This window comes from Branchiostoma belcheri, unplaced genomic scaffold (assembly GCF_001625305.1).
Source record: "Branchiostoma belcheri isolate BF01 breed outbred unplaced genomic scaffold, Haploidv18h27 scaffold4, whole genome shotgun sequence".
Classification (NCBI taxonomy): Eukaryota; Metazoa; Chordata; class Leptocardii; order Amphioxiformes; family Branchiostomatidae; genus Branchiostoma; species Branchiostoma belcheri.
In genome coordinates this window covers 2334311-2359716 of record NW_017804020.1, presented here as the reverse complement: position 1 = coordinate 2359716, position 25406 = coordinate 2334311, and the positions used below count along the sequence as shown (strand labels likewise).

The window sequence follows — 25406 nt, the reverse complement described above, 5'->3', positions numbered from 1 at the left end:
ATGCTCTGCAACGTAAAATTATTAATTTTTTTATAAATTTAAATGTGATGACATGTTGAATGCGTGTGTACATGTACCTCTTGCTACCATCGCAGTGCATCTTGGTCCGACTGAGTCAAACACAGCCTTCCAAGAAGGCTCATACATTGATTGTGTTATCACTGAACATACACCTTAGAGTGACCTTTACATTTCAACAGCACATAAACACATCCGGAGGTCGTGTCTGCTCATCAACTGGTATACAAAGAAGACGTGTTCACTTTGATGTGTAAAGAAAATGTGGCAAAATAAAATGATAAATATCGTCACAACAGACGAGAACAAGTGATTTGATTTTGCTGCTGATGCACACTCAAGTCACACTATTTAGACGGATTACGCCTAATGTACAAAGTGTATCGGCTCCTATTTTCAAAATATCTTGATATCTATTTCTCCTAACGACTTATTACTGTATTTCTTCTTGCATCTCTTGTGGTACTCACGGCACATGCAATCCAGATGACGGCACTTGCAGATGTAATGCCGGATGGACAGGGCTCCACTGCGAAACAAGTTTGTCAAATTGCCATCGTTTAATTTGTATCTTATTCACTGTGTCACGAACATTTCGTGAAATTACATGAAGTCGTATAGTAGGTATGATTTACTTAGGTTTCAGTTATTGTACTTTATTGTTTTGAAAAATGCACTTATGGAATCTCAAACTTGAATTTTTGCATTGGCGTACGTTTAGAATTCTACTATAAACCCACATGGTTACCATTCTTCATTCTATTGCGTTTCAAATCAAAGTTTTTTTAAAGTTCCCTAACCTCGATGAAGTACAATGATTACCCATTATTTTTACATCTATACACAGACATCGATGACTGTGGGTCCATCTCCTGCAATCACGGTGGTACCTGTGTGGACGGTGTTAACAGCTATACCTGTACATGTCGGCCTGGATTGACAGGGAGACACTGCGATTCAGGTGTACTTTAATTATGACATCTATGTAACCTTCATGCTCTTCGCCCACTATTTTCCCTACCGAGTATCAATTGTATCAATTATCATTTTCTTGGTTGTATAGAGACATGGACATGATACACGGCGACATTAATCTTTTTCACATGCCCCTTACATCAATAACCATCGTTAACGATATAGTTAACGATGGTTGCCAGTATATGAAAATGCCGTTCTTTTCGCAATGACAATACATTGCATGTACAAGACATTTCTTTAGATTGACTAACAAGTGGTTATTTGTTTAATGATAGACATTGATGAGTGTGCGTCCAACCCCTGCAACCACGGCACCTGTACTGATCGACAGAACAGCTTCACTTGTTCCTGTGAAGATGGGTGGACTGGAACAGACTGCAGCACAGGTCTGTCTCATAAACACCACATCAATTTGGGATGACTTGAGCTACACGGAAATATACTATACAGTCAAAGTCATCAGACGACCGATATAGTTTACATGTAGTTGTTTTATTATCTGTTCTGTCGTGGATCAGTGTACGGATGCATTTGGTATTTCTCAGTAAAATCATGCCTTTAGCCTGAATTATATATTAGCTATCAACCGAATCAGTGGAAATCAAGTAATCAAAGTCTATTGTGATGATACTCAGATATCGACGACTGCACACCCGACCCCTGTAGTCACGGCACCTGTACGGATGGTGTGAACAGCCACACTTGCTCATGTGAATTTGGATGGACGGGAACAAACTGTAATAGAGGTTTGTCATAGAATGTCGATGTATTTATGTTCTTTGTTCATATAGAGGTTAAATCGTATTTGTTACGTTTCACTTTTCTGTATTTTGTCCATGAAATGTCACTAGAGACGGATTCAGTAATGTGTTTGTTGCTGTATATTTTGTGATGATACACAGATGTAGATGACTGCGCGCCCGACCCTTGTGACCACGGCACTTGTACCGATTCCGGCACCAACAGTTACACCTGCAGCTGTGAACCTGGATGGACAGGAGAAAACTGCCATATGGGTAGGCTACATGCAATAACGTTTGCTAATGACCATACCATGTACTATTTCTTAATTTCATTGAGCAGACCTTCAATATTAATATTACTTTCACTTGCATGCAGGAGAGGTCAAGGGTCATCGTACCGAGAGCGTCGCTTTTCCCATGTCTCGCGTCAGCTAGTCCTAAAATCTCCTGCTAAAAGTCTTCTGCATCCCGATTCTGCCCCAATAGGACAGCTAAGTGAATACCCAAGGTATACCTGTCATCAGATTGTCTTTACAATTAGTTCACTGCCTTTCCTTCCGATTTTGAGCTTTGTTCTGAACTGACACTGACGTGGGGGAGGGCAAGTCTCTCGGTACGGAGGTACTGTATCGTTTTACTCTGATTCTGTTCTTATTGACAGTTTCATGAAGCCTTGATTGTGTTATCATGTAATAAGTCTAATACATAAGAGCATTTACTGATATAGCCTTAGTTTTTTGACATCAGTATTTTGCAAGGGTTTTACTGTAGTTGAAATTGTAAACAGCACCTGGCGCATTTAGGATATAAACAGCGCAATCTTAAATTAGCATCTGAACACACCAGTACAAACTGTGGCTGGATGTGATTCGAATTTCATTGCCTTCCCTTGTTTAAAGATTACTACGGTAAAATGACGAAAATGAAGTCACCAAAGCGTAATATACAAGCAGACTTCACCTGTGTTAAGTTAGCAATATTAGCTGTGTTGATTTTACAATTGTCTAAATCTGTAACAGCAAATGACTCACCTGGGATGAACGATGAGAATGTACTAGAACATAAGACCATATCAAGCTACGAATACGGATTGTTTCAACTGTATAATGGTCGTAGAAAAATTGCTAAAGGCATGCTGATCCCAACAAGGAAATGTAGTAAGACACAATTTTGTATGTGTGCAATACTATTTATGTCAGGTGATATCGCAATAAACCCAGGCCCACCGTGTTCTAACAGTCCACCAAAGAAAGAGCACAAGAAAGGACTTATGTTGACTCACCAGAATATTCGTAGTCTTCCGGCAAAGCACACTTGATCTCCAGATCCTTTCTGCAGAAAGTCAGATGGACATAATTGGCCTGACTGAAACTCACCTCAGTGAACATTTCCCTGACAACGTCATTCAGCTCCCTGGCTACATACTCCTTAGAAAGGACAGAGGTTCCAGACACGGTGGGGGAATAGCAATGTACATGAAGGACTCTTTAGCCTTCAAAGAACGAGACGATCTCTCTGTTAGTGGATTGGAAGCTCTATGGATCGAGCTGACGCCACCCAAGTCGAAACACCTGCTCGTCTGTTGCGCATACCGGCCACCGAATGATAACACATTCTTCGCCAACTTTAGAGAAAGCCTGGAAAAGGCATCTGACACAAACTTGGAAATAATAATCATGGGAGACTTAAACTGCAACATGCTCCAGGACAAGGGTCCCTCTGAAGATCTGACACTTCTTTGCGACTTGTACGACCTTACCAATCTCATAACGGAACCCACGCGAGTGACTGAAAACAGCTCTACGCTACTAGATATTATCCTTACATCCAACCCCAGCAAGTTCTCAAACAGTGGTGTGTTCAAATGTGGATTGAGTGACCACCACTTGATCTACACGTATCGGGGAACAAAACAACCCAAACCTCCACCCAAATGGATCTCCGCAAGAATCTTTAAAAGGTTCGACGAGGAACAGTTCAAAGCAGACGTAGCAAGGGTTCCTTGGAGCTCAGTTTCCGTCTTCGACTCGGTTCAGGACATGTGGAGTGCGTGGAAGTCACTGTTCGAGTCAGTTTGCGACAGACATGCTCCAGTGAAGAAATTCAGGGTAAAAGGAACTGATTGCCCACCCTGGCTATCTGAAGATGTGCGCGAGCTCATGTCCCTCAGAGACAAAGCAAGGTATACAGCCGAAAAACACAAAAATTAACAGATTGGGAAACGTACAAAAACTACGCAATCACACCAAGAGCTTAATCCTGTCCAGCAAACGCAACTACTACACCGACAAAATCAACAGTGGTTCTGTGCCCGGTATGTGGAACTCCATAAAGTCTCTGTTGGGAAAGCAAAACTCGGGTGACATCACAAGCATGAAGGACGAGGAGGGAAACACAAAAACATCACCACTGGACATTGCACATGTACTTAACAAGTACTTTGGAACGGTTGCTGAAACGCTAGCCCAAAACATCAACAAAGGGCTATCTCATTTCAGTCCTCTACAGTTTGTCAGGGACTACCAGTCCCGCTTCACCCTCACACCTGTGACAGAGGAGTTCGTCACCCAACAACTCTTAGCTCTGAAGCCTGACAAAGCCACTGGACTTGACCAGCTCAACAACAGACTTTTGAAGTCAGCCGCTCAAGAAATAGCACCTTCTCTGACAACCATCATAAATGCCTCCATACAGACAAGTGAATTCCCGGAGGATTGGAAAAGGGCAAGGCTGTCGCCCATATACAAGGCTGGTGATCGAGATGCCACCAACAACTATAGACCCATCAGCATCCTTCCTGCCGTCTCCAAAATTCTGGAAAGAGCCGTGCACATACAACTCTACGATTACCTGACAACCAACAGTATTCTCTCAGAAGTCCAATCTGGCTTCAGACCTGGACATTCAACACAAACAGCTGTACACTTATTAACTGAGAGATGGTTCAAGGCCATGAACGACGGCGAACTGACGGGGGCAGTCTTTATTGATTTGTCCAAAGCATTTGACACTCTGGATCATTCCATCCTTCTCCAGAAGATGTCTAGATACGGTATACAAGGTAGCGCACTCAATTGGTTCCAGTCTTACCTCACCGGAAGGAAGCACTGCACCTCCATCAACGGAGTAAGTTCTGCGTTTCACCAAGTAAAATATGGGGTGCCCCAAGGATCGATATTGGGGCCCCTTCTTTTCCTCCTATATGTCAATGATATGCCTGAATGTCTACAGTCCTGCGATATTTCAATGTACGCAGATGATACTGTAATTTACTTTAGTCATAAAAACTCCACAAACATTGAGCAGGTACTTCAGAACGACCTACAAAGGCTGTCAAAGTGGTTTGCCGCAAACTCGCTATCAATGAACGGTGGCAAATGTAAATGTATGTACATAGGAACGAACAAGAGACTGACAAACTGTAACCCTCCCAGACTTACTGTCAATGGTGTCAACATTAAAACATGTGATAAATACACCTACTTAGGTGTGGTTATCGACCGTCAACTAAACTGGAAGGACCAGGTGAAGGCTGTACTAGGGAAATTGAGGCGTTCTCTTTTATGATGAAACACGTCAGCCCCTTCATCTCAACGTCAGCTCTTTGCACTTTGTATAACGCCATTTTCCTGCCACACATAACATATGCCTGCACAGCATGGGACACTGCTCCAGATCAAGATCTGCAGAAGATACAACGAATGCAGAATCGGGCAGGAAAACTGATACTGAAGGCGCCTTACAGGACACCATCAATCGAAGTGCTTACCCGGCTGGGCTGGAAAGACATTAAAGCAACGCATAAACACTACGAGATCATGCTCGTCTACAAAGCCATTAACAACAAACTTCCACACTACATGCGCCAGATGTTTGCTTACTGTAGCGAGCAAAGCACAAGGTCAACTAGACAAAGCACAAGCAATAAACTAGTTGTTCCTAAACCTCATCTAGAGAGCTTTAGAAGATCCCTAGCCTACCGCGGACCCACTGCCTGGAACAGTCTTCCAGTGGACATACGCACGGCCCCAACCCTCGCTTCCTTTAAGAGACTCTTAAAGAGGTAGAAACCAGGAATGAAAAACGGACGGACAAGAACTACTTACCTGCTTTGACGTCTATGTATTTACTTAATTATGTATGTATATAAGCTGTACCACGTTATGATGAATATTTGTTTAGATTTATTAAGACTCAGAATCATGTATCCAAGTCTGATGTATGCATTATGTGTTTTGTAGTAATTTGTTGACCCTTGAACCTCTCCCCTGCATGATGACCACAATGAAAAGCGGCCTGTTGGCCGAATTGTGTATTTTCATCAATAAATAAAGGCGCAAACAAACCTAACTTCTCATTGAAAAGTGCCTTGTCCTTTGATACCAAAAACTACACAGTATTTGAATTGGCCAAAATAGATACATATATATGTATATATTATTCTCTTCTTGTTTACATTCAGATATCGATGACTGTACGCCTAACCCCTGTCGTCACGGAACCTGTACGGATGGTGTAAACAGCTACTCCTGCACGTGTCAATTTGGATGGACGGGAACAAACTGTAACACAGGTTTGTCTTCTCAACATAGAAGGTCAACGTAGAGGGTTTATGTTCTTTGTTCATATAGATATTATATTGCATTTGTTACGTTTTAGTTCTCAGTATTTTTTCAGCTAGATTCAGTAATATGTCTTTATATATTCTATAATGATACACAGATGCCAATGACTGCGCGCCCGACCCTTGTGACCACGGCACCTGTACCGATTCCGGCACAAACAGCTACACCTGCACCTGTGAACCTGGATGGACAGGACAAGACTGTCATATAGGTGTGCTTCATAACATGTTTGTTTATGACGTAACAATATTCAGCATACAATCACCATGTACCAATTTCTTCATTTCATAGAGACAAGCAGACATTAAACATTACTTTCAATGAAACTTTAAACATAAATTCTCATTGAGAAGTGTTCTCCTTGTAATATTTGTCACACTTCGTCGCGAAGAAAGTTTTTCTCAAGCCCCAAAATGATTCAATTGTCCAAATTGTCCAAAAGAGATATATCATATTTTACACATATTGATGTTGCACCCAGATATCGATGACTGTGCGTCCAACCCCTGTCGTCAGGGTACCTGTACCGATAGCTTGAACAGCTACTCTTGTGTCTGTCAGTTTGGATGGACGGGAACAAACTGTGATACAGGTTTGTCTTCTCAACATGGAATGCCGATGTGTTCATGTTCTTTGTTCATATAGAGGTTAAATTGCATTTGTTACGTTTCAGTTTTCAGTCATTTGTCAGATTCAGTAATATGTCGTTATATATTCTATAATGATACACAGATGTAGATGACTGTGCAACTCACCCCTGTGACCACGGCGGTACCTGTACCGATTCCGGCACCAACAGTTACACCTGTAGTTGTGAACCGGGATGGACTGGACAAGACTGTCATATAGGTATGCTTCCAGTCCATTCCACTAAACCCCTAGTGTCAAGCTTGTTTTATAAACGTCACTTCATATGAAGAATGGCCCATGGTATAGATCATGTGCTAATATTAATGCATTTCATAGAGGAATCAGACCTCCAATGTTATACTTTGAAAGAAAAGTACCACTCAAATTCTCGTTATAAAGCGCTACCCTCCTCAAGCTTTCTTGTTTTCGACACTCAGATATCGATGACTGTACGCCCAATCCCTGTTCTCACGGAACATGTACCGATGGTGTAAACAGCTACACCTGTACCTGTGAATTTGGATGGACGGGAACAGACTGTGATACAGGTTTGTTTTCTCAACATGGCATGTCTTTATGCCCTGTCAAATAAAAGACGTCTCTGTCTGCCCCGAAAACAAGTAATTTGCTTTACTCTGACACAGATATTGACGATTGTGCGCCCGATCCATGCGACCACGGCACCTGTACCGATGTCGGCACCAACAGCTACAACTGCACCTGTGAACCTGGATGGGAAGGGAAGAACTGTCATATAGGTGTGTTAACAAAAATAAATTTTATAATTAAACTTGTAGTTGTCTAGGCCGATAGAGATTAATCTAATAGTTATGACCTTGTGTCAGAAGAGCATCTAGCTTTTCTCATTGAAAATTCTCCAGCGTATACTTTTAGTAGTTTGTTATTAAGAAGACAATGAATACCATTCTTTGTAGAATACAAGAATTTGGTAAAGTTTTATTTTGTTCATGGCAACACAGATACCGACGAGTGTGCATCTATCCCCTGTCTCCACCACGGTGCCTGTGCCGATAGTGTGAACAGTTACTCTTGTGTCTGTCAATTTGGATGGACGGGGACACATTGTGAGACAGGTTTGTGTTACACATATGACTACCCGTCAGTTTGCAGCAAATATTAATATCCGTAATTTTTTTTTAAACACTGCTTATGATAATAACAAGTCAAAGTGTTTATGTAGGGCTCCGCTTCTTCCTAAATTCAATTACATGTATTGTGCACAGACATAGATGACTGCACACCAGACCCCTGTGACCACGGTGCCTGTGCTGACAGTATAAACAACTACACCTGCACATGTGATGTTGGATGGAAAGGACCCAACTGCAATATAGGTTTGCTGTATTATCAATAGGACTTATTCCTTTTTTTCCTTTTCACATTTCAATGAGTCTGCTTCTCCTTAAACTTCAGTCGATTCGTGTCTAACATTTTTTTACTTTTGTTGACAACACAGATATTGATGACTGCACACCAGACCCATGTGACTACGGCACCTGCGCAGATGGAGTAAACAGCTACACCTGCACCTGTCAGCCTGGGTGGACAGGACAAGACTGTCACATAGGTGCGTTTGAATTGTGAATATCAACTTTGTTGTGATTTCTAATGCAACATCAATGAATGCTCCTTCTCACTGATCTCGATGACTCTTCACTTCCGTTGTCTAAAGTATAGTGCTACATAGTTCCCAGTGAGCCACATAAAAAAAGAGCTCACTGATGAATTTTAACGCAATATTTGATGGACAATGGTTCTGTTGCAAACGTTTAACTATGTTCATGATCTTTACACAGATATTGACGACTGTGCGTCTAACCCCTGCGACCCACACGGAAGCTGTGCTGATAGTTTGAAAGAGTACTCCTGTACATGTCAACCTGGATGGACGGGACAAAACTGCCATATAGGTCTGTCTTTTGTAAATCTGACACTTTCGTGGTCATTTTAGTAACAATGATCTGTGTAAAATTATAACCATTGGCGCTGTTGACTTGTGCTCTATGATCATAATCATATCAGGAAAAGCCAAGTAGCAAATGTCGAACTTCACTTGCATTTTGTACAATACTTTTTTTGCACATTGGGGAAGGTAGGATGGTTGTTTATCATAGTACTATTGTTCAAATTAAACAGTACGTTCTTACTATTTTCTTCCCTGTACAGATGTTGATGAGTGTCAGTCGAGCCCCTGTTACCACGGTAGCTGTGTGGATAATGAGAACAGCTTCTCGTGCGCCTGTCAAGCTGGCTACACGGGAACGTACTGCAATTTTGGTATGTCAAACATTAACAAATAATATAGTTACATTGTCAAACAGTTTCAGAGGTGCTGTATACCGTTTTTTTTCTAGCAATTGTGGAAGGGTAATCACTCAAGACGGTATTTTAACAACACCTAATGTAGCTTTCACCATCCTATTACAAATTAGTTATTGATGAAAAAATAGTTTAAAATTGCATCTGACTTGATTTTTCACAGATATCGATGAATGTTTACCCGTCCCCTGTATACACGGCTCCTGTACGGATGGAGTGAACAGATACGACTGCGCATGTCAGGGTGGATGGACGGGGAAGAACTGCAGCATAGGTTCGCTTCCTCAATCAAACATGACGTTGAACGGTTCCGTCATTAAAATGTAATGAAATTACGACACTACTTGCGAGCATTGGATTTTTTTATTCTAATAGCACTAGTTTCAAGCTAAATCATTTCAATATGGCCAAAAATAATTGTTCTTCTAACGAATGATGTTTGCAGATATCAACGAGTGTACGTCCAACCCCTGTGTACAAGGCAACTGTACTGACATTGTGAATGGCTACACCTGTGCATGCAAGGCAGGGTGGAATGGGGCCAACTGCAATATAGGTACATTGTACAAGTACTTGACATCGCTTCCTAACTAGGTATCTGCACTGTTTCTGACTGCCTTTAGACCATTCATGCTCTCCTCTTAGTTCCATCAACAAGTAATCTTAATTCCACCAAAGTAGTGTACCAATATTAACTGCCGTTTCAATTTTCCCGCAGATATGAATGAATGTGAGTCCAGCCCATGCGTGCAAGGAAACTGCACTGATCTGGTCAACGGCTACAGATGTGTCTGCGAACCTGGGTGGAGCGGTGTTAACTGCAATAAAGGTACTAGTAACTTCCATCGGCTTCTATTGCAGAAGCCAACATACACATTTTATCTGAAGCAAATTAAAATATAAGACAATAAAGGGAGATTTGTACAATAGCCCTCCACAGTCTTTAATCCTATCCTCCAAGCATATCTTATGGTGGCTGCAAAGACAAATTGGCAAGGCTGTATCCATTTGCCAAACAGTTACCATATGCATTTTGCCACCCTGGGTAACTCTGGCAAGTGGGTACTGCCTGGGCAATTTGATAGTCTTTGTAGCCACCAAAAGATCTTCTTGGAGATTACCCCAATCCTTCAGTTTCAAACCTAACTTTTGTCTATCACAGATATCGATGAATGTGCCTCCAACCCATGTATGAATGGCAACTGTACTGATGTCATCAACGCCTTCAGATGTGACTGTGAAGCTGGGTGGACTAATGTCACCTGCGATGAAGGTACTGAATCTCACATATGCAACAACTTTCCTGCACCTAGAACAAACTGTGAAGTCCCAGCTTTTAAAGCACATTGTGTCATAGTACTCAATGAGCCATGTAAAAAATTACAGATTTTTTAAAGCAAAACAATTACATGATATATCCAGGGATACCTGACCATGCATCGACACGTTTGGCTCTTCTATTAAATGTTTCAGAAATAGACGAATGCACATCCAGCCCCTGCGTACACGGCAACTGTACGGATTACCTCAACGGTTACAGCTGTGATTGTGAGCTGGGATGGACAGACGTCATTCACGGTAACGGTACGTCAATATCACTATCATTATTACTAGTATCATGAAAGTGTATCTGTTTTGGTATTTACATATTTAAAGTTAAAACTTTTGTTCCAACACAACGGAACCTAACTAGTCGACCACCTAACTAACCAGTCACTCGATTTCTGGTCTTATTCAGCAGACTGACCCAGTGAGTTGTGACAATTGATTTTTAAAGGTATACATGGCATACAGAAAGCTGAAACGACAGAACAACACTCAAGTCCCGTTTCTATTTTGTAACACCGATAAAGAAGCCTGTGTCTTCAACTCCTCTATCCATGACAACTCTACTGATGGCGACAACCATACTTACTCATGTACTGAGGACCGGAACAAGACCAACTGCAATCTAGGTGATCAAAGTTACTATACAGCATACGAATATCTTTGCTCATTGTATCCGTCATGGTTTGGCTTGGACACAAGCTTTCAAAATTTCGTAAACACTAATTGTCAGGAACTGTCCAGACAAAATGAAAGTACAGGTTTCATTTTTACAACTAACGTATTTTCTCTGTGTAGAAATCGACGAGTGCAGCTCCAATCCCTGTCAGCATGGTACATGTACAGACCTTGTGGCCGGTTATAACTGTAGCTGTGAAACCGGGTGGGGAGGTGCCACCTGTAACCAAGGTAAAGCACTCTGTCGATTTTGACTATAGGAATGGGTATGTACCACGTTTCAGTGGCACACAAGTAATGTCAGATGTCATCAACTAAAAATCGCCGACCATGATTCTTTTTGTGGCTAGATATTCGACGTTCTGTTCGTTCACATACATAATTTTTCCTCCATTGCAACAAAACAGTTACTTCTAAAATACAGGTATTATGTGGTTTTTCTTATATGCCGAAATTGTGCAGATATTATAGACGACTGTGCATCCAACCCCTGCCTGAACGGGATCTGTACTGACGCTGTAAACAGCTACACCTGTATGTGTGACGAAGGGTGGGCTGGAATCAACTGTGAACAAGGTACAGCCATGGCTAACTGCACTTTGTTGCACATAGCAGAAATGATTTGGCCTCCTAAACACTACCGAACTCCTCCCAAGTATTAAATCTCCAAGTATATCTATTTGTGGCTGCAAAGACAACATTAAATTGGCCAGGCAGCATACATTTGCCAGGCAGTTACAATTTGCCTTCAGAGTACTAGTAATTTTCCGTCAGGAGCAAGGTCGGCTGTGATTGGTTGGTGTTCGGCGATGTTGACTATTGTGGGCGTGGCCTAAATCTTGTCAGACTGCTCCCGAACTACAGCCAACACTGATTGGTTGTTGGTCAGGGAAACGTTCTGAATGTGTGAGAGATGATTTACAGTTGAACTCAGTGTTTAGATAGCGTAATGAATAGCTTTTGTTGCATAATTCTATATCTTAACAGACATAGTAATTTCCTAAGCCAATGTTTTTGTGCTCATCGCCATGTATCATAATATTACATCACAGGTCCCCCCACGTTCTTATTCGAACTGACAATCACCAATGTGGAATTCACTGAGGAACTCAACGACCCAACTTCTCAGACTTTTGCCTCTCTCGCATCTGAGCTAACAGAAACAGTAAGTTTGTTTGTTTGTTTGTTTGTTTGTTTGTTTGTTTGTTTGAAAACATGTTGTGAATGCAACGACATCGTCGCTTACCAACTACATAATCGAGGACATTTCTCACGTATTCTCCATTACAGTATGTTAGAAATTAATTTCTGATCACCCTTTTAATGTAGTAAGTTGAAACAACCCTATCCGATGGCATACTGATATATGTGATGCAAAAATGTGATATTACTGACGGAAAACGGTTGCTTGTTTCGTTGGTTCTAGTAATTTACGTACCAAAAAATAACACCTCACATAGCTTGTCCTTTGGGCTATTTTAAAGGCATTGAACAAGTATGAAATAATGATGAAAATGTGCTAAGAAATGGCAGTAAATATCAATATTAGACAGATTTCCTCATCCAGAATGTGGTTTCCTAGCATAGGATGATGCCAGGAAATACACAGTAGATTTTAATTGTTCGAAATGAAAGCATTGCTAGAATATCTATAATCTATGATATGAAGTAGATAGACTGCCCACAAATTACGCCTTTTTTCGTGTTTCCAGATATGGTCTTCGCTGAACAACAGCCATGTTGGAGCTGACATCATTAACGTGGTCATCACCGGCTTCAGTAAGGGCAGTGTGGTAGCAGACTACTACATCCAGTTACGTCAGAGTACAGCGGTCACCGACAGAGAAATACAAGAGACACTCAAGTCCGCTTTGAGAAACAACACTGACAAAACTTTAGATATACAACTCGAGTCAATGTGAGTTTATACAAGTTACTCTTGAAAGGTATACCAAAGACCCCAACCCATAGGTATACCTTCAAGAGACACTCAGATCCGCTTTGAGAAACAACACTGACCCAGACAAAACTTTAGATATACAACTCGAGTCAATGTGAGTGTATCCAACTTACTCTTGAAAGGTATAACTATGGGTTGAAGCATTGGGGATAGTTTTTTATGTCATTAGAACTCTAGGACTCTGGGTCATTTTGTTTCATGAACCGTTTGTATCTACATGAAGACCGTTATTGTACATGCACATACATACTCTTTAAGTAAAATAAGAATTGGTTACAAGAGACATTTTCATGCATGCATACACATGATAAAGCTAGCACTAGTAATGTCATCTATTATGTAATTCTCTTCGCTTCTCTGAGATGGTGAAAAGGTAAGAACAGAGTGTGTGTTTTAGGTTTGTCTATGCTCATTAGAAATGTGAATTTGTCTGTAATGTCTTTATTACTAGGTGTATGATGTGGGGGAACATTTATGTTATCAGTCCATAAAATTCCACTTCGTAATTGTTGTACAAACTACATTCTGCTACAAAATGATGTTCATCCTCTAATAGTTGCACTTTCTGGATTTTCAAACCACAAGTCTCATTAGATATGATGTCGTTCCATACAGATGTGCGAAGGTGGACGGCATCAGCACATGTAGTTATAATGAAGACGAATCTCTGCAGTGGCCGTCTTGGGCAACATACGCCATTGCAGGGTGTACAGGACTGGTCGTCTTGGCTATTTTGGCCTTGATAGTCAGTAGGATCCAAAAAAGGTAGGCAATACTAAACGAGGTTTTAAGTTAAAACTTTTGATCCAACACAAAAAGTTCTCTCACCTAGAGCTTTCGACCAGGCACTCTTAGTAAGCTGACCCAGTGAGGCTTGTCACGTGGCTTCTTTGAAGTGTGACGTCAACACTGGGTCATAGGTATCTTGTAGACGATGTCGGCCCCCGTCGCGGTTACGTGACTAAACTTATACTAAATGAATTTTGAAGTTTCAGGTATCATTTTGACTTTTTCTCATTAAACAACGTCAACATTACCATTATTTGCCAATAGAGCAGAGGTTATCTTATATACTGTGCTAATGTAAGTTCCAGTACACATAGTGCCTGTTGTTTTCTAGCGGTCGATTCTCCTGGGAGTTAGAGCGGCAGAATGATGATCCTGACCTTGACCTAGTATCCAGCAGGCCGTAAGTTTCATATTATTTATTTGAGGATTAATATTCCTCAGAAAATCAGAACGATTTTCCGCGATAACTTTTAAATTTATTGTAATACCCATTTCTTCTATATTTACGAGCATTCTAATGTGATCTATAGAATGCTAAAACTAAGCAAAAATGCCTTTTCTCAACATTAAATGAAAACGTTTCACATCTTTTTTTTCCAGGGAAACCAATCATCACATGAACCCCATTTATAACGTGTAAGTATCATATATTCATATACAGCGTAATATATAAGGAAGTCATATTGCATGGTTTACTACAGACTCACTCTTATATTCTTCAATCATAAGACATGTTTTAATGTAATATCATAATCCTTGATGCCAAACAAACTTATATGAACCTCAAAATGCGTTTAGTTTTAATTCATCCATATGACGAACTTTCTCAGTATTAATATGACGAACTTGTCTTAATTTTCAGACAAAGCAGTTCAACAGCGAGTGACCTTGAAGATGGTAGTGTGACATTCGGGGAAACATAAAAGTCAACAGTGAAAGACGTGTATATAGCATTAACTCGGGGGCAATTCGAACAATTTTTAGTTTGGGATTCAATAAAAGAGACAACCTATGACTGAGTCGTCCGTACTCTGTGTTGTTTGTTTGTTTGTTTGTTTGTTTGTGTCTTTGTTATGTTGCTGATCACCCTCACCCAATGGGCAAAAAGACGTTAAATTTTTAAAATGTGATAATACAATCTGAACAGCTAGATTTTTTTTTATTAGGTGATTATGTCTCTCAAGTTATTGAAATGAACATTGTATATAAGTAGTATATTAACCATAACATGGTGTGCGTACATATTTTTGAAATATTTTTCCGGCCTGAATGGTGACATAGAATTAATAGATTTAGTGAATGAACACCATTGATTTACTTTGACTACAGCTTGCTACAGATCCGCTGCACCTTGAGCAAATTTACAGTCCACCTGTGATACGGCTGTCGGTGATATTTGATCACGGTTTACATTAGATCGTATCAGTCACAAAGTTATGTACACAATGTATGTTTGGCTGCCTTTTGGGGCGGTAAGGTCATCCAATTGTACTGATCAATTACTAATAGCACAGCATTCGACATCTGTTTACGTCCAAAGCACTTACATATCCACAACACAACAGTAATGATACGCAAGGTAAAGCACTAGAAAGGCCGACATTTGCTCGGGAGCAAATGCAGCAAATGGCTTCATCACATCCCCCGCACCAAAATGGACCTATCCCCCTCCCGCACAAATGAACTATTCCTGAATCATCCCTGTCCAAAAGTGAAGCGTTCTAATAGTCTATACCCACATACGGCAATGGAATCTTCCAACACCTTCTGCTGTTGGAACATGTAGAACCAGTGGTGTGGTGAATCCATAATTATATGATCTAGTAGCTCAACTATACAACTGGGCAAAACCAACTGAGAGAACCAGATTGTATACTCTGTTCACTTGTAATTGCAACAAGAACCAAAGATATGGGCATTGTAATTTTGACCTGCTATCACCGTCGTCAAGACTGATAAAGAGTATCAATAATCACTACTATGATAAGATAGTTTTGATCACATTTTAAAAACTTTACACATTGATCTTGATAGAATATGGTCTTCCGATCGCGACGAGGGTAAAAGTCTGTATACTGTTCTTATCAGATAATATCGACCATAACTTCATGGACTAATGTACACGTCACAAGACCTTTGTGTCTGACTGTGCGAAACTGTACCAGGTACAATCTATGTAAAATTCTGCCAAACTATCTCAACTCAAATTCTCTTCAAACCATACCGGATCCATGGCTCGGGCGATACTTCTACTGGTGTTATGTGTTGTCGTCGTGTCCCCACAGGGTAAGTAAAGTCTTTTGATGAACCTCACAACTCTAAATCCAACAACAAGTATACCTTTACTGTATGCTACATGTAATGTTAGGAGACTTGTGATTAGTGATAATCCGTCAAGTCACTGCCTATGTATTCAATTGCCGAATGTGTTTTTCTATTGGAAATGGGAAAGCTTTTAGATATACTTATACAAGAAAATTCTTGTCCATTCTGCTATGGAAAAAAACGGAAAACATGACAGGAAAAGAACGATTGCCAGTGGAAGGGGGGGGGTGATGCGACTAGTAGTTTGTGAAATGACTGAAACTATATACCATCACTACTACATAGAGTAATAAATAGCATTGTTGTGTCTTTTTGGTGGCTATAATGTTGTACTGTGTTATTTGAAAATCTCTGAATTAATCAGATATATTGCCCCAACTATTTACAGATCGATTCATTGATCGTGAGCGACCTTTGTCGACAACTTTGAAAAACGCACCCATGTTCTATTTTCATAAACAAGAAATATTTTATATTATGACTTGTACATGCATGTAGCTTCTTCAGCAATAATTTCGCCTTCTCATGCATGAAACTGTAACGCAGATGTTGACGAGTGTGCGTCCAACCCATGTGACTACGGCACCTGTGTTGACGGTGACAACAGCTATACCTGCATGTGTGAACCAGGATGGACTGGGACTGTGTGCAACCAAGGTCTGGATCCTCATGTACATCACCTTTCCATCAGACAGTGGCATTTTAGTTCATTTTTTTTAAATTTCATCTTGGCACATTTGAAACATTTATTGATAAAACATGGTGACGGCACACTAAAGTTACACTTATACATTGTATAGTTATATTCATTCCGCCACTAACACATAAGCCAATATGTATACTACGCAGGACAAGCAAAGCACGAATTTACATAGTACTAATGATAAACTAAATATTTCTAAAGACTGATAGGTTTGAATTAAATCAAATGTTAAATTACAAAAACCGAAGCTATTTCAGTATAGAACAGCAAATATGTATCTTTATTGTGGATCCACATAAACCCAATCTCTTTTTTTTTCATGACCTTGAGCAGATATTGACGACTGTGTGCCCAGCCCGTGTGTGCACGGAACCTGTGCTGACGGTGTGAACAGTTACTCCTGCATCTGTGATCCTGGATGGAAAGGAACAGACTGCGATGAAGGTTCCTGATCATGCCTTTCCTTTCATACATAGGGGCTTTTATGTGTTCCCCTTGAACTTGGAGTAGTGGTTTTATTATTACAGTATCTATTCATAAACATCTTTTCGTCAATTAAAATAATTAACGTTTTTGACCTTCAAATATTTCACTATCTTAATACGAGCTGTACTCGAAATAGATATCGAGCATCATCCATTTGGATGGAATGGTAGTATTTCACTAATACTGTAATAGATGACCATTGTTCTCAATGCACAGATATAGATGACTGTACGCCAGACCCCTGCGATTTCGGCTCGTGTGCCGACACTATAAACGGCTACAGCTGTACCTGTGATGCTGGATGGACGGGACAAAACTGCCACATAGGTTTGTTTAATGTCATTTTATTGTACACTTTCGAATAAAAAAACTTCCGTGAAGGTTTGACCCTGGTCCGAATAATTAAGCTTAAAGAGATCTGCCTCATTTGTTGAGTATAGATGTTACTACCAATACTGATTATGTTTACCTTTGCAAAAGGAAAACATTGTTCTTGATCTGCCCCGTCTCTAAACCAATAAGGTCACTGACCTGGACCAGACGTCTGTCACCATGGCAACTGGTGCTGTAGCAGACACCATGTGGTGTTGGATTACATTACGTAGCAATGGGCTGGTCACCATTATATGAATGTGTTTGAATAAGGATAAACCGAGCAGTAGTTTGTTAGGCTAGACCATGTGAAGGTAAACATTATCAGTTCGCTTTGCAAATGTTGCTTTTTATACGTTTCATGTTCTTTTCACAGATGTTGATGAATGTGCATCCAACCCCTGCAAAAATGGAACCTGTGCCAATCACGTCAACAGCTACAGTTGCACATGCCAGGTTGGATGGCAGGGGGACAACTGCCAAATAGGTTCGTTTCCTTTTCGATTTTTCCTTAGTCACACTTGTAGGTATATACTTGCTAATGGTCACCGTATCACCAATATTCGGGGTGGGGGTGATCTTGTACTCTTAAAGCTGCATTAGGCCACACTGACTTAATTTTATGGATGACATCCGCGCGCGCATTGATTTTCGCCTGTCGGCCTCAAAAAAAAAAAAAAACATCACTTCCACCAAGGCTCTAGCCTGGCTCTAGGCCTGGGTAGTCCATGGTAGTCAGCGACAAAACGCAGCCGAGCACCCAGGCTATTGAAATCGAAGCTCCGCGACTCAACAATTCATAAACCCCGATTCATAAATGCCGCAAAAAGCCAGCATGTCGTATACGTTGCTAAGTACTGTCGCAAATTCACAATACCAGCTTTGTATTCCTGTGGTTTAGTAGTACTTTTATTTTTGGCCGGAATTTTTTTTTTTATTCGCCCGCGCACACTAGTTTGGGGGTCTTCAGAGGATGTCATCCATAAAATTAAATCGGTGTGGCCTTACGCAACATTAGGACGATAGAAAGTCTCTTTTTTGTTATTTCTTTACAAAGTAACTTAAATTGAGCCCTACTCCATTGCAAGTGGAAGTGGAGGTGCCAAAATATTACATCATACGAATGTGTTGGAAAAGCTGGAAACACAGCTGTCAGCCATGTTTGTTTACATTCCAGTATTTTGTGGTGGTGCCACTAAAAAGAAAATGAGTGCTCTTCGTGTAGGCTGTTCTATCGCCAAGCATGAAATCAGAAATGTGAAATAATAGTACGAATGTATTGGAAAGTGGAAGTAAATGACGATCAGATAATATTTTTTAAGTTAATATGTTTCCCTTGCCCTTTTGGAGAGGGTCATTTTGCCGGTACTTCTACACAATTGACAATAAGTAATGGTGTTCCCACACAGACCTTGACGAGTGTGAGTCCAGCCCATGTGAACACGGCATCTGTGCTGACAGCGTGAACAGCTACTCCTGTACATGTCATCAAGGGTACACAGGAACACACTGCGAAACAGGTTTGTTTGTTTGTTTGTTTGTTTGTTTATTTGTGTAGGATCTTCGTTTGTAGTACAAAATGACACCAATCTTCCCGCAGCCCTTGTTTACAATGCAATACAATACATAGCAAAATGCAAAACAAATTACAATATCTCACATTAACTTAAGTCACGGTTAAAATAAACTGTTAGGATGAGCTGTGTGTTCTGTGGATCGCTTGGCTCTAACCCCATTTTGGTAGTCTGTCAATATGTTGTGACTTTCTAAATGCTTCATGACTTGGCTATGGATGATGTGTTCAAGCAGTTTACAGGATACAGAGTTTCCCTGGTCCGTCAGGCAAAATCCTGACTATGGGCATGTATCTGTCTAATCATCCAATTTCTAACTATTTCTAGCCTCTTCTGAAACCTGGTAGAGGCTATGCTAACCCTCATTTTCCTTCCCAATATATCTGAACCGTGATTAAGCAGCCTTCGCCATGGGTGAACCATCCCCAAACAGTTCATTTACGTTTAGACACAGGAGAATCACTAACTGTGTGTCTTACCTCAATTAGACGGGCTGTCCTTCGTATTTAGCTTGTAAAAAATCCCGTGGATTCGAGCAGCTGTAACCCCGGCGTTTTCCTACCAATACGTCTCCGACGATTTTCTCCAGCAGCACAATCAGGCGTACATGGGAAACCGTCGTGCTTTCTCAGAGAAATGTGTTTCAAGCTTGGCAAGTTCTTGACTGAGTGCTGACTGACTGCGTGAGTTATCATATAATAACGTGACTTGGCAACAGTCTTTACAAGTCGAGGCAAGGCCAGTGACCTACTTGCACATGGTGCCATCAAAGTGTTGACATGTGGACAGCGTGTCCTGCCCAGGCGGCGTTCTGGCATCCCCTTCGTTTCCCAGAGACACGCAGCCCTGAAGCTGTGATAGGGGTTCTATTGTTTAGTTGGAAAGTCCAGGAACCAAATTTGTTTTCATACGCACACGTAAAGAACGCCGTAGAAGTTTCTTCGTAGTTAACCATGGGTAATCTAAATATCATCCAATTGTTACTGCCTGGCCAATTTGTCGTCAGGGTCGCATACTCGGTACCTAAGCAATACAAGAAACGACAAACCCCTGCCTCAGCCTCTCGGCGGACTATCACAGTTTAAAAAAAAAAGAAGTTGTGGTGGACAGAGGAAGTTCAGATTTAGAAAAAGCCATTGGAAGATTGGGTGTTCTGTTTTGTTATGCCTGAGGGGACTTCCTCAAGGTCCATTTCCTCAAGGCAACTGAATGCCTTGTTGACTCATGGCTCACAATAACGTCCTAACACTGCGTGCTCCTAGCTGTGATCAGCGGGTCACGGATGTGGTTGTGCGAAAGAGTCAACGTTTTTAGGTTCTTCGGCCCTTTCGTAAACTCCCCATCTATCCCTTCTAAACCGTTGTTGTCCAATCTGAGTGTTTCTTACGTTGATGATTATATCGTTCTGAGGGACGTAGTTCTGTAGTTTGATGTCGTTGTGAGAAAGATCTAGATATGTCAGACCTGTAATGGAGAGTAGAGACTCGGGCAAGAAGTACCCTATTTGGTTATGCTGTAAGTCGAGCACAGTCAGGTTAGCAGGCAAACTCCAACTTTCAACAACTTGTAGCCTGTTATAACTCAAGTTTAGCTATTTAAGGCTTTTCAAGTCTGTGAGGTTGAATGATAGGGCAATAGAAAATGTTTCCATCTGCATGTAGGTGTTTATGTTGTTATGACTCAGGTCAAGATAGTCCAAGGTCTCTGGAAGCCTGGCTTGGGAAGTCTTCAAGTTGTTGTAGCTAAGATCAAGATGGTTTAGAGATGGCAATCCTTTAAACACGTCATGAGGTAGAGTAGAAATTATATTATGGCTCAGTATAAGATGAGTGAGGGAGGACAGACCATTGAAGGCATTGGTTTCTGCCCTATCTAGCATTCCAATCGCCAAATTCAACCTTAAGTTTGTATATGTGTGAAACTTGTGAAAGAGCGATCCTGACATATGTACACCGCATAACATGATTTCAGTCAAAAGTCCAGTTTGTAAGTGCATGTTGCACGTTTAATAGTTAGGACCTCCCTTAACAATGTGCTTGCATCAAACCGTGAAAGAACATGAATCAGAAGACAAAAACTTTTTGCCTTGCTTAGTCAATGCCTACCAAGAAGCCTACCCCTACCTAAATTATCAAAGTCTATGTATACCGTTTTGAGATATATCATGCTATAAACTAACAAACAAACAAACAAACAACAATACAAACAAACAAATAAACAAACCAGTGACAGTCGTTAAGATAAGCTTCTTGGCGTAAATATGGATCGGGCAAAACAGTGACTGTACGTGCATGTGACTTTATGTTACAGTGGTAGAAGAAGAATGTCACTTCTAATTCCACACCAATCGTCTTCTGACTCTGATTCTACAAGTTCATCTTCCGAATCCATCCTTTGGTATACAGTGTTTCTTGGCTCATGGGTACGTTCTTGTACATGTACCTGTTGCTCTAGAATGCCACGTTCCGGAGTCATGGTGTCTTGTTGTTCCGGGGTATCATTGAACAGATGTAGTATCTGTTGTTCCGGAATGTTCCTTACCGGAGCATGACCGTGGGACTCTAGAATGTTACCTTGTTCCTTCTGGCCCGGAACATTTTTTCTCTGAGATTGGGCTCTCTGTTCCGGAATATTCCGTTCCTGTTCCAGAATATTCCGTTGCTGTTCTGGAATGCGTTGCTCCGGAGTTGACACCTGCTCCTGAGGCTCTGAGTCCCGAGGCAGAGGCTCGCCCAGAGCGTCTCGCAGCCGCCTCCAGAACAGCGGCCTTTTCCTCACGTCCCGTGGCCACGCCAGGTACGTGTCCCTCTTCACTACAGCGTTCAGGTGGCGGTACCGTTTCAGCATCCTGGTCGGAATTTCTTCCAAAAACACCAGGATGAGACGCACCCCTCCCCCCTGTTCAAACATGTGGTACTGGGCCAGCTGGAACTCGTGCTCGCACCACTTGCTCTTCAGGAAGTTCCTGGTGATGAGGCATACGGTTCTCCGGCTGTGTTCCACGGCATCCGCGATGTTTTCCACAATCGGGGCGCCGACTGCGAAGTCCCGATCGTGTATGAGCAGATTGTAGTCAGGTTCCAGGTTCTCTATCGCTTCGTTTATGACCCACTTGACGTCTTCGTTGCTGTAGGCAATGAAAGCATCGTGCGTGTACTCGTACTGTTCGTTGATTCCTTCTTCCCCGATCCTCGGTTTTCTCCACTTGGCCCACAGCCACAAGCAGTAGCGAACGTGCTCGATGTTGTAGTCGACAAGAAAAACTGTCATCATGGCGACGAAGATCCCCGAAGAGGCAAGCACACAAGCCAGGAGGCGGTTGGGTCGGAATTCATGACTACAGTCCATTTCAAAGAACATGCTTTGTGCTTGTGCTTTTCCTTCGTCTTCTTGTGTTGTAATTCCATCTACTAAACGTTGTCCATACAGTTTCGCTGGACGGAAGCATTTGTAGCTTTGATAAGAGCGAGGATATGGGTTATACCAGTTCAAAACCTTATCGTACTTGTCTTGGGTCCTCACAACAAACCACCATAACTTACAATCACACAGAAAAGGGTTGTCTGCAACGTCAAGTCTTTCCAGTCGATTAACGACAGGACCCAGCGAGGTTTGGTTCAAAACACTCAACCTGTTGCTGATAAGAATCAAATGTCTCAGCCCGTATAAGCGATGAAACGCGTCCCCAGTCACTGCTATCCTGTTGGCTGCCAAGTTCAGGATTCGTAGCTTGTCCAATCCAGCAAATGTCATCGCTGTCATGTTTTGTATTTTGTTGTTACTGAGATCCAGGGATTTTAGCCTTGATAACCCGCGGAAGGAGAGTGATTTTAAAGTGCTGATTTCGTTATTACTAAGATCAAGTTGTACCAGATCGACCAACCACCGTAAGTTCTCTTTCACTATGACACGGATGTGGTTGTGCGAAAGAGTCAACGTTTTCAGTTTCTTCAGTCCTTTCGTAAACTCTCCATCAATCCCTTCTAAACCGTTGTTATTCAACATAAGCGTTTCTAACGTTGGTGATTGTATGGTTGCTTGGGACGTAGTTCTGATGTCGTTGTGAGAAAGATCTAGATATGTCAGACCTGCAATTGAGAAAAGACTCTCGGGCAAGGAATACCCTATTTGGTTGTGCTGCAAGTCGAGCACAGTCATGTTAGAAGGCAAAATTGAACTTTCAATACCGTAAATTCTGTTGTAACTCAGGTTTACATATCTAACGCTTTTCAAGTCTGTGAGGTTGAATGATATGACAATAGAAAATGTTTCCATATTCATGTAGCTGTTGATGTTGTTATGACTCAGGTCGAGATAGTCCAAGGTCTCTGGAAGCCGGGCTTGCGAGGTTTCCAAAAAGGTGTTGTAGCTTAGATCAAGATGTTGAAGAGATGACAATCCTTCAAACACGTCATGTGGTAGAGTAGAAATTATATTATGGCTCAGTATAAGATGGGTGACGGAGGATAAACCACTGAACGCCTTGTTTTCTACCGTATCTAGAATGCCTACCGCTAAATCCAACCTTTGTAGATGTGTGAAACTTGTGAAAGAGTTAGCTTTGATGACTTGGGTGTCTGGTAGAGATATAGATAAGGTTTTCAGCTTGTCCAAGCCTCTTATTGTCGACATAGTATCAGCTGTTATTATGTCGATCCCATCCATAACAAAGGACATTTCTTGCACATGTGTGTGTCTAAGTTCGGGCAGAACGTCCGCTATGTACGAGAATTGAGTCCAGGGGATGTCCAGCGATTGTAGCTGTGTGAGTGATGTCAGCAGGCCGGGTTCTATGGTCAGAACATCATCGGTCTCCACGAACACGTGAGCGCTACACCGCAGGTCTAACCGTTTTAGCGTTGACACGAGTGGCAGGAACATTTCAACACTGTACCTAACTCGTCTCTCATGAATAGAACACAGCTGTATTTCCTCCAAATTAGGTAAGTGTCTGAATACAGCTCCGAAGTTCAAATTCTCAACACTTTGGACGAAGAGTTGGAATGTCCTAAGTTTTAGGAGGGGTGACCACAGTTGATTTCGATGCAAGAATTCGCTCCCGCTCTGGATGTCCCTTTCTACCATCGTCAGGTTTTCCAGCAAAGTCATGGAATCGAAAACGTGATCAGGCAAACGTCTTAAACTGCTCAATCCAAGATATAAATACCTCAATCTAGTTAGATCTTTGAACACATCAACCTCTACTTTCTCGGTAGAGGTCTCAAGTGCCAGATATTTGAGGTTTTGCAGATCCGTGAAAAGCCCAGTTTGAAGAGCAAATGTTGAGTGTTGCGTTGAACAACTCATATCCAGCCGTTCTAAGTTATTAAGTCCAGCAAAAGCACCGATCTCAATGGCCTGAATACCTGTGTCTGATAGATCCAAGTTCCTCAGATTTCTCAACCCATTGAAAGACCCGTTGTGTATTTTGGCAATGTTGTTTTGGCTCAGAGACAAGTACTTAAGAGCAGTCAAGCCTACAAAAGAGTTCGGGTACAGTTCGGTGATGTTGTTCCCGCTGAGATCCAAGGTGACGATAGACGAGGGAATGCCGGGCGGTACGTGGGTTAGGGTTGCGCGGGTTGGGTAGTCCCATGGGCCGCCTTGTCCTCTACACACCACGGTAGTGGAGTTCCAGGTCTGACAGATAGGGGGCAGCTGTCCACCGCATACTTGATGGACGAGGAGAAACGGTAATAAGGCCATGGCTTTGTAGAATGCGAGGAGAGCGATTTTTACTCTCATGTTGGTCTCCGGGTTCCTCTCGTTACGTTTCTGTAGCAAATATGGAAACCTCGTGTTAATGACGATTACTACTACATGTACTAGTAACGTTAGTATTTACTCAGTATATAACTA

General features: G+C 41.5%; 2 protein-coding genes across 2 annotated transcripts in view; one reads left to right on the top strand and one right to left on the bottom strand.

Moving 5' to 3' along the window:
* The window catches only part of LOC109476896 (fibropellin-1-like), a 37078-nt gene that overhangs the window by 309 nt on the left and 11363 nt on the right, over positions 1 to 25406 (top strand). Inside the window, exons 2-28 of the mRNA XM_019777912.1 lie at positions 866 to 979; positions 1272 to 1382; positions 1632 to 1742; positions 1899 to 2012; positions 6202 to 6312; positions 6462 to 6575; positions 6846 to 6956; positions 7097 to 7213; positions 7432 to 7542; positions 7639 to 7752; positions 7975 to 8088; positions 8239 to 8349; positions 8472 to 8582; positions 8812 to 8925; positions 9498 to 9608; positions 9780 to 9890; positions 10053 to 10163; positions 10497 to 10607; positions 10808 to 10918; positions 11188 to 11289; positions 11459 to 11569; positions 11801 to 11914; positions 16959 to 17069; positions 17449 to 17559; positions 17818 to 17928; positions 18350 to 18460; positions 19383 to 19493. Coding sequence (XP_019633471.1) covers positions 866 to 979; positions 1272 to 1382; positions 1632 to 1742; positions 1899 to 2012; positions 6202 to 6312; positions 6462 to 6575; positions 6846 to 6956; positions 7097 to 7213; positions 7432 to 7542; positions 7639 to 7752; positions 7975 to 8088; positions 8239 to 8349; positions 8472 to 8582; positions 8812 to 8925; positions 9498 to 9608; positions 9780 to 9890; positions 10053 to 10163; positions 10497 to 10607; positions 10808 to 10918; positions 11188 to 11289; positions 11459 to 11569; positions 11801 to 11914; positions 16959 to 17069; positions 17449 to 17559; positions 17818 to 17928; positions 18350 to 18460; positions 19383 to 19493 — 3015 coding nt within the window. The remainder of the gene's footprint in view (positions 1 to 865; positions 980 to 1271; positions 1383 to 1631; positions 1743 to 1898; positions 2013 to 6201; positions 6313 to 6461; positions 6576 to 6845; positions 6957 to 7096; positions 7214 to 7431; positions 7543 to 7638; positions 7753 to 7974; positions 8089 to 8238; positions 8350 to 8471; positions 8583 to 8811; positions 8926 to 9497; positions 9609 to 9779; positions 9891 to 10052; positions 10164 to 10496; positions 10608 to 10807; positions 10919 to 11187; positions 11290 to 11458; positions 11570 to 11800; positions 11915 to 16958; positions 17070 to 17448; positions 17560 to 17817; positions 17929 to 18349; positions 18461 to 19382; positions 19494 to 25406) is intronic.
* LOC109477023 (toll-like receptor 2) overlaps positions 21554 to 25406 on the bottom strand; it is a 4973-nt gene continuing 1120 nt past the window's right edge. Inside the window, exon 2 of the mRNA XM_019778041.1 lies at positions 21554 to 25322. Within this exon, the coding sequence (XP_019633600.1) occupies positions 21852 to 25292 (3441 nt within the window). The 5' untranslated portion in view covers positions 25293 to 25322 and the 3' untranslated portion in view covers positions 21554 to 21851. The remainder of the gene's footprint in view (positions 25323 to 25406) is intronic.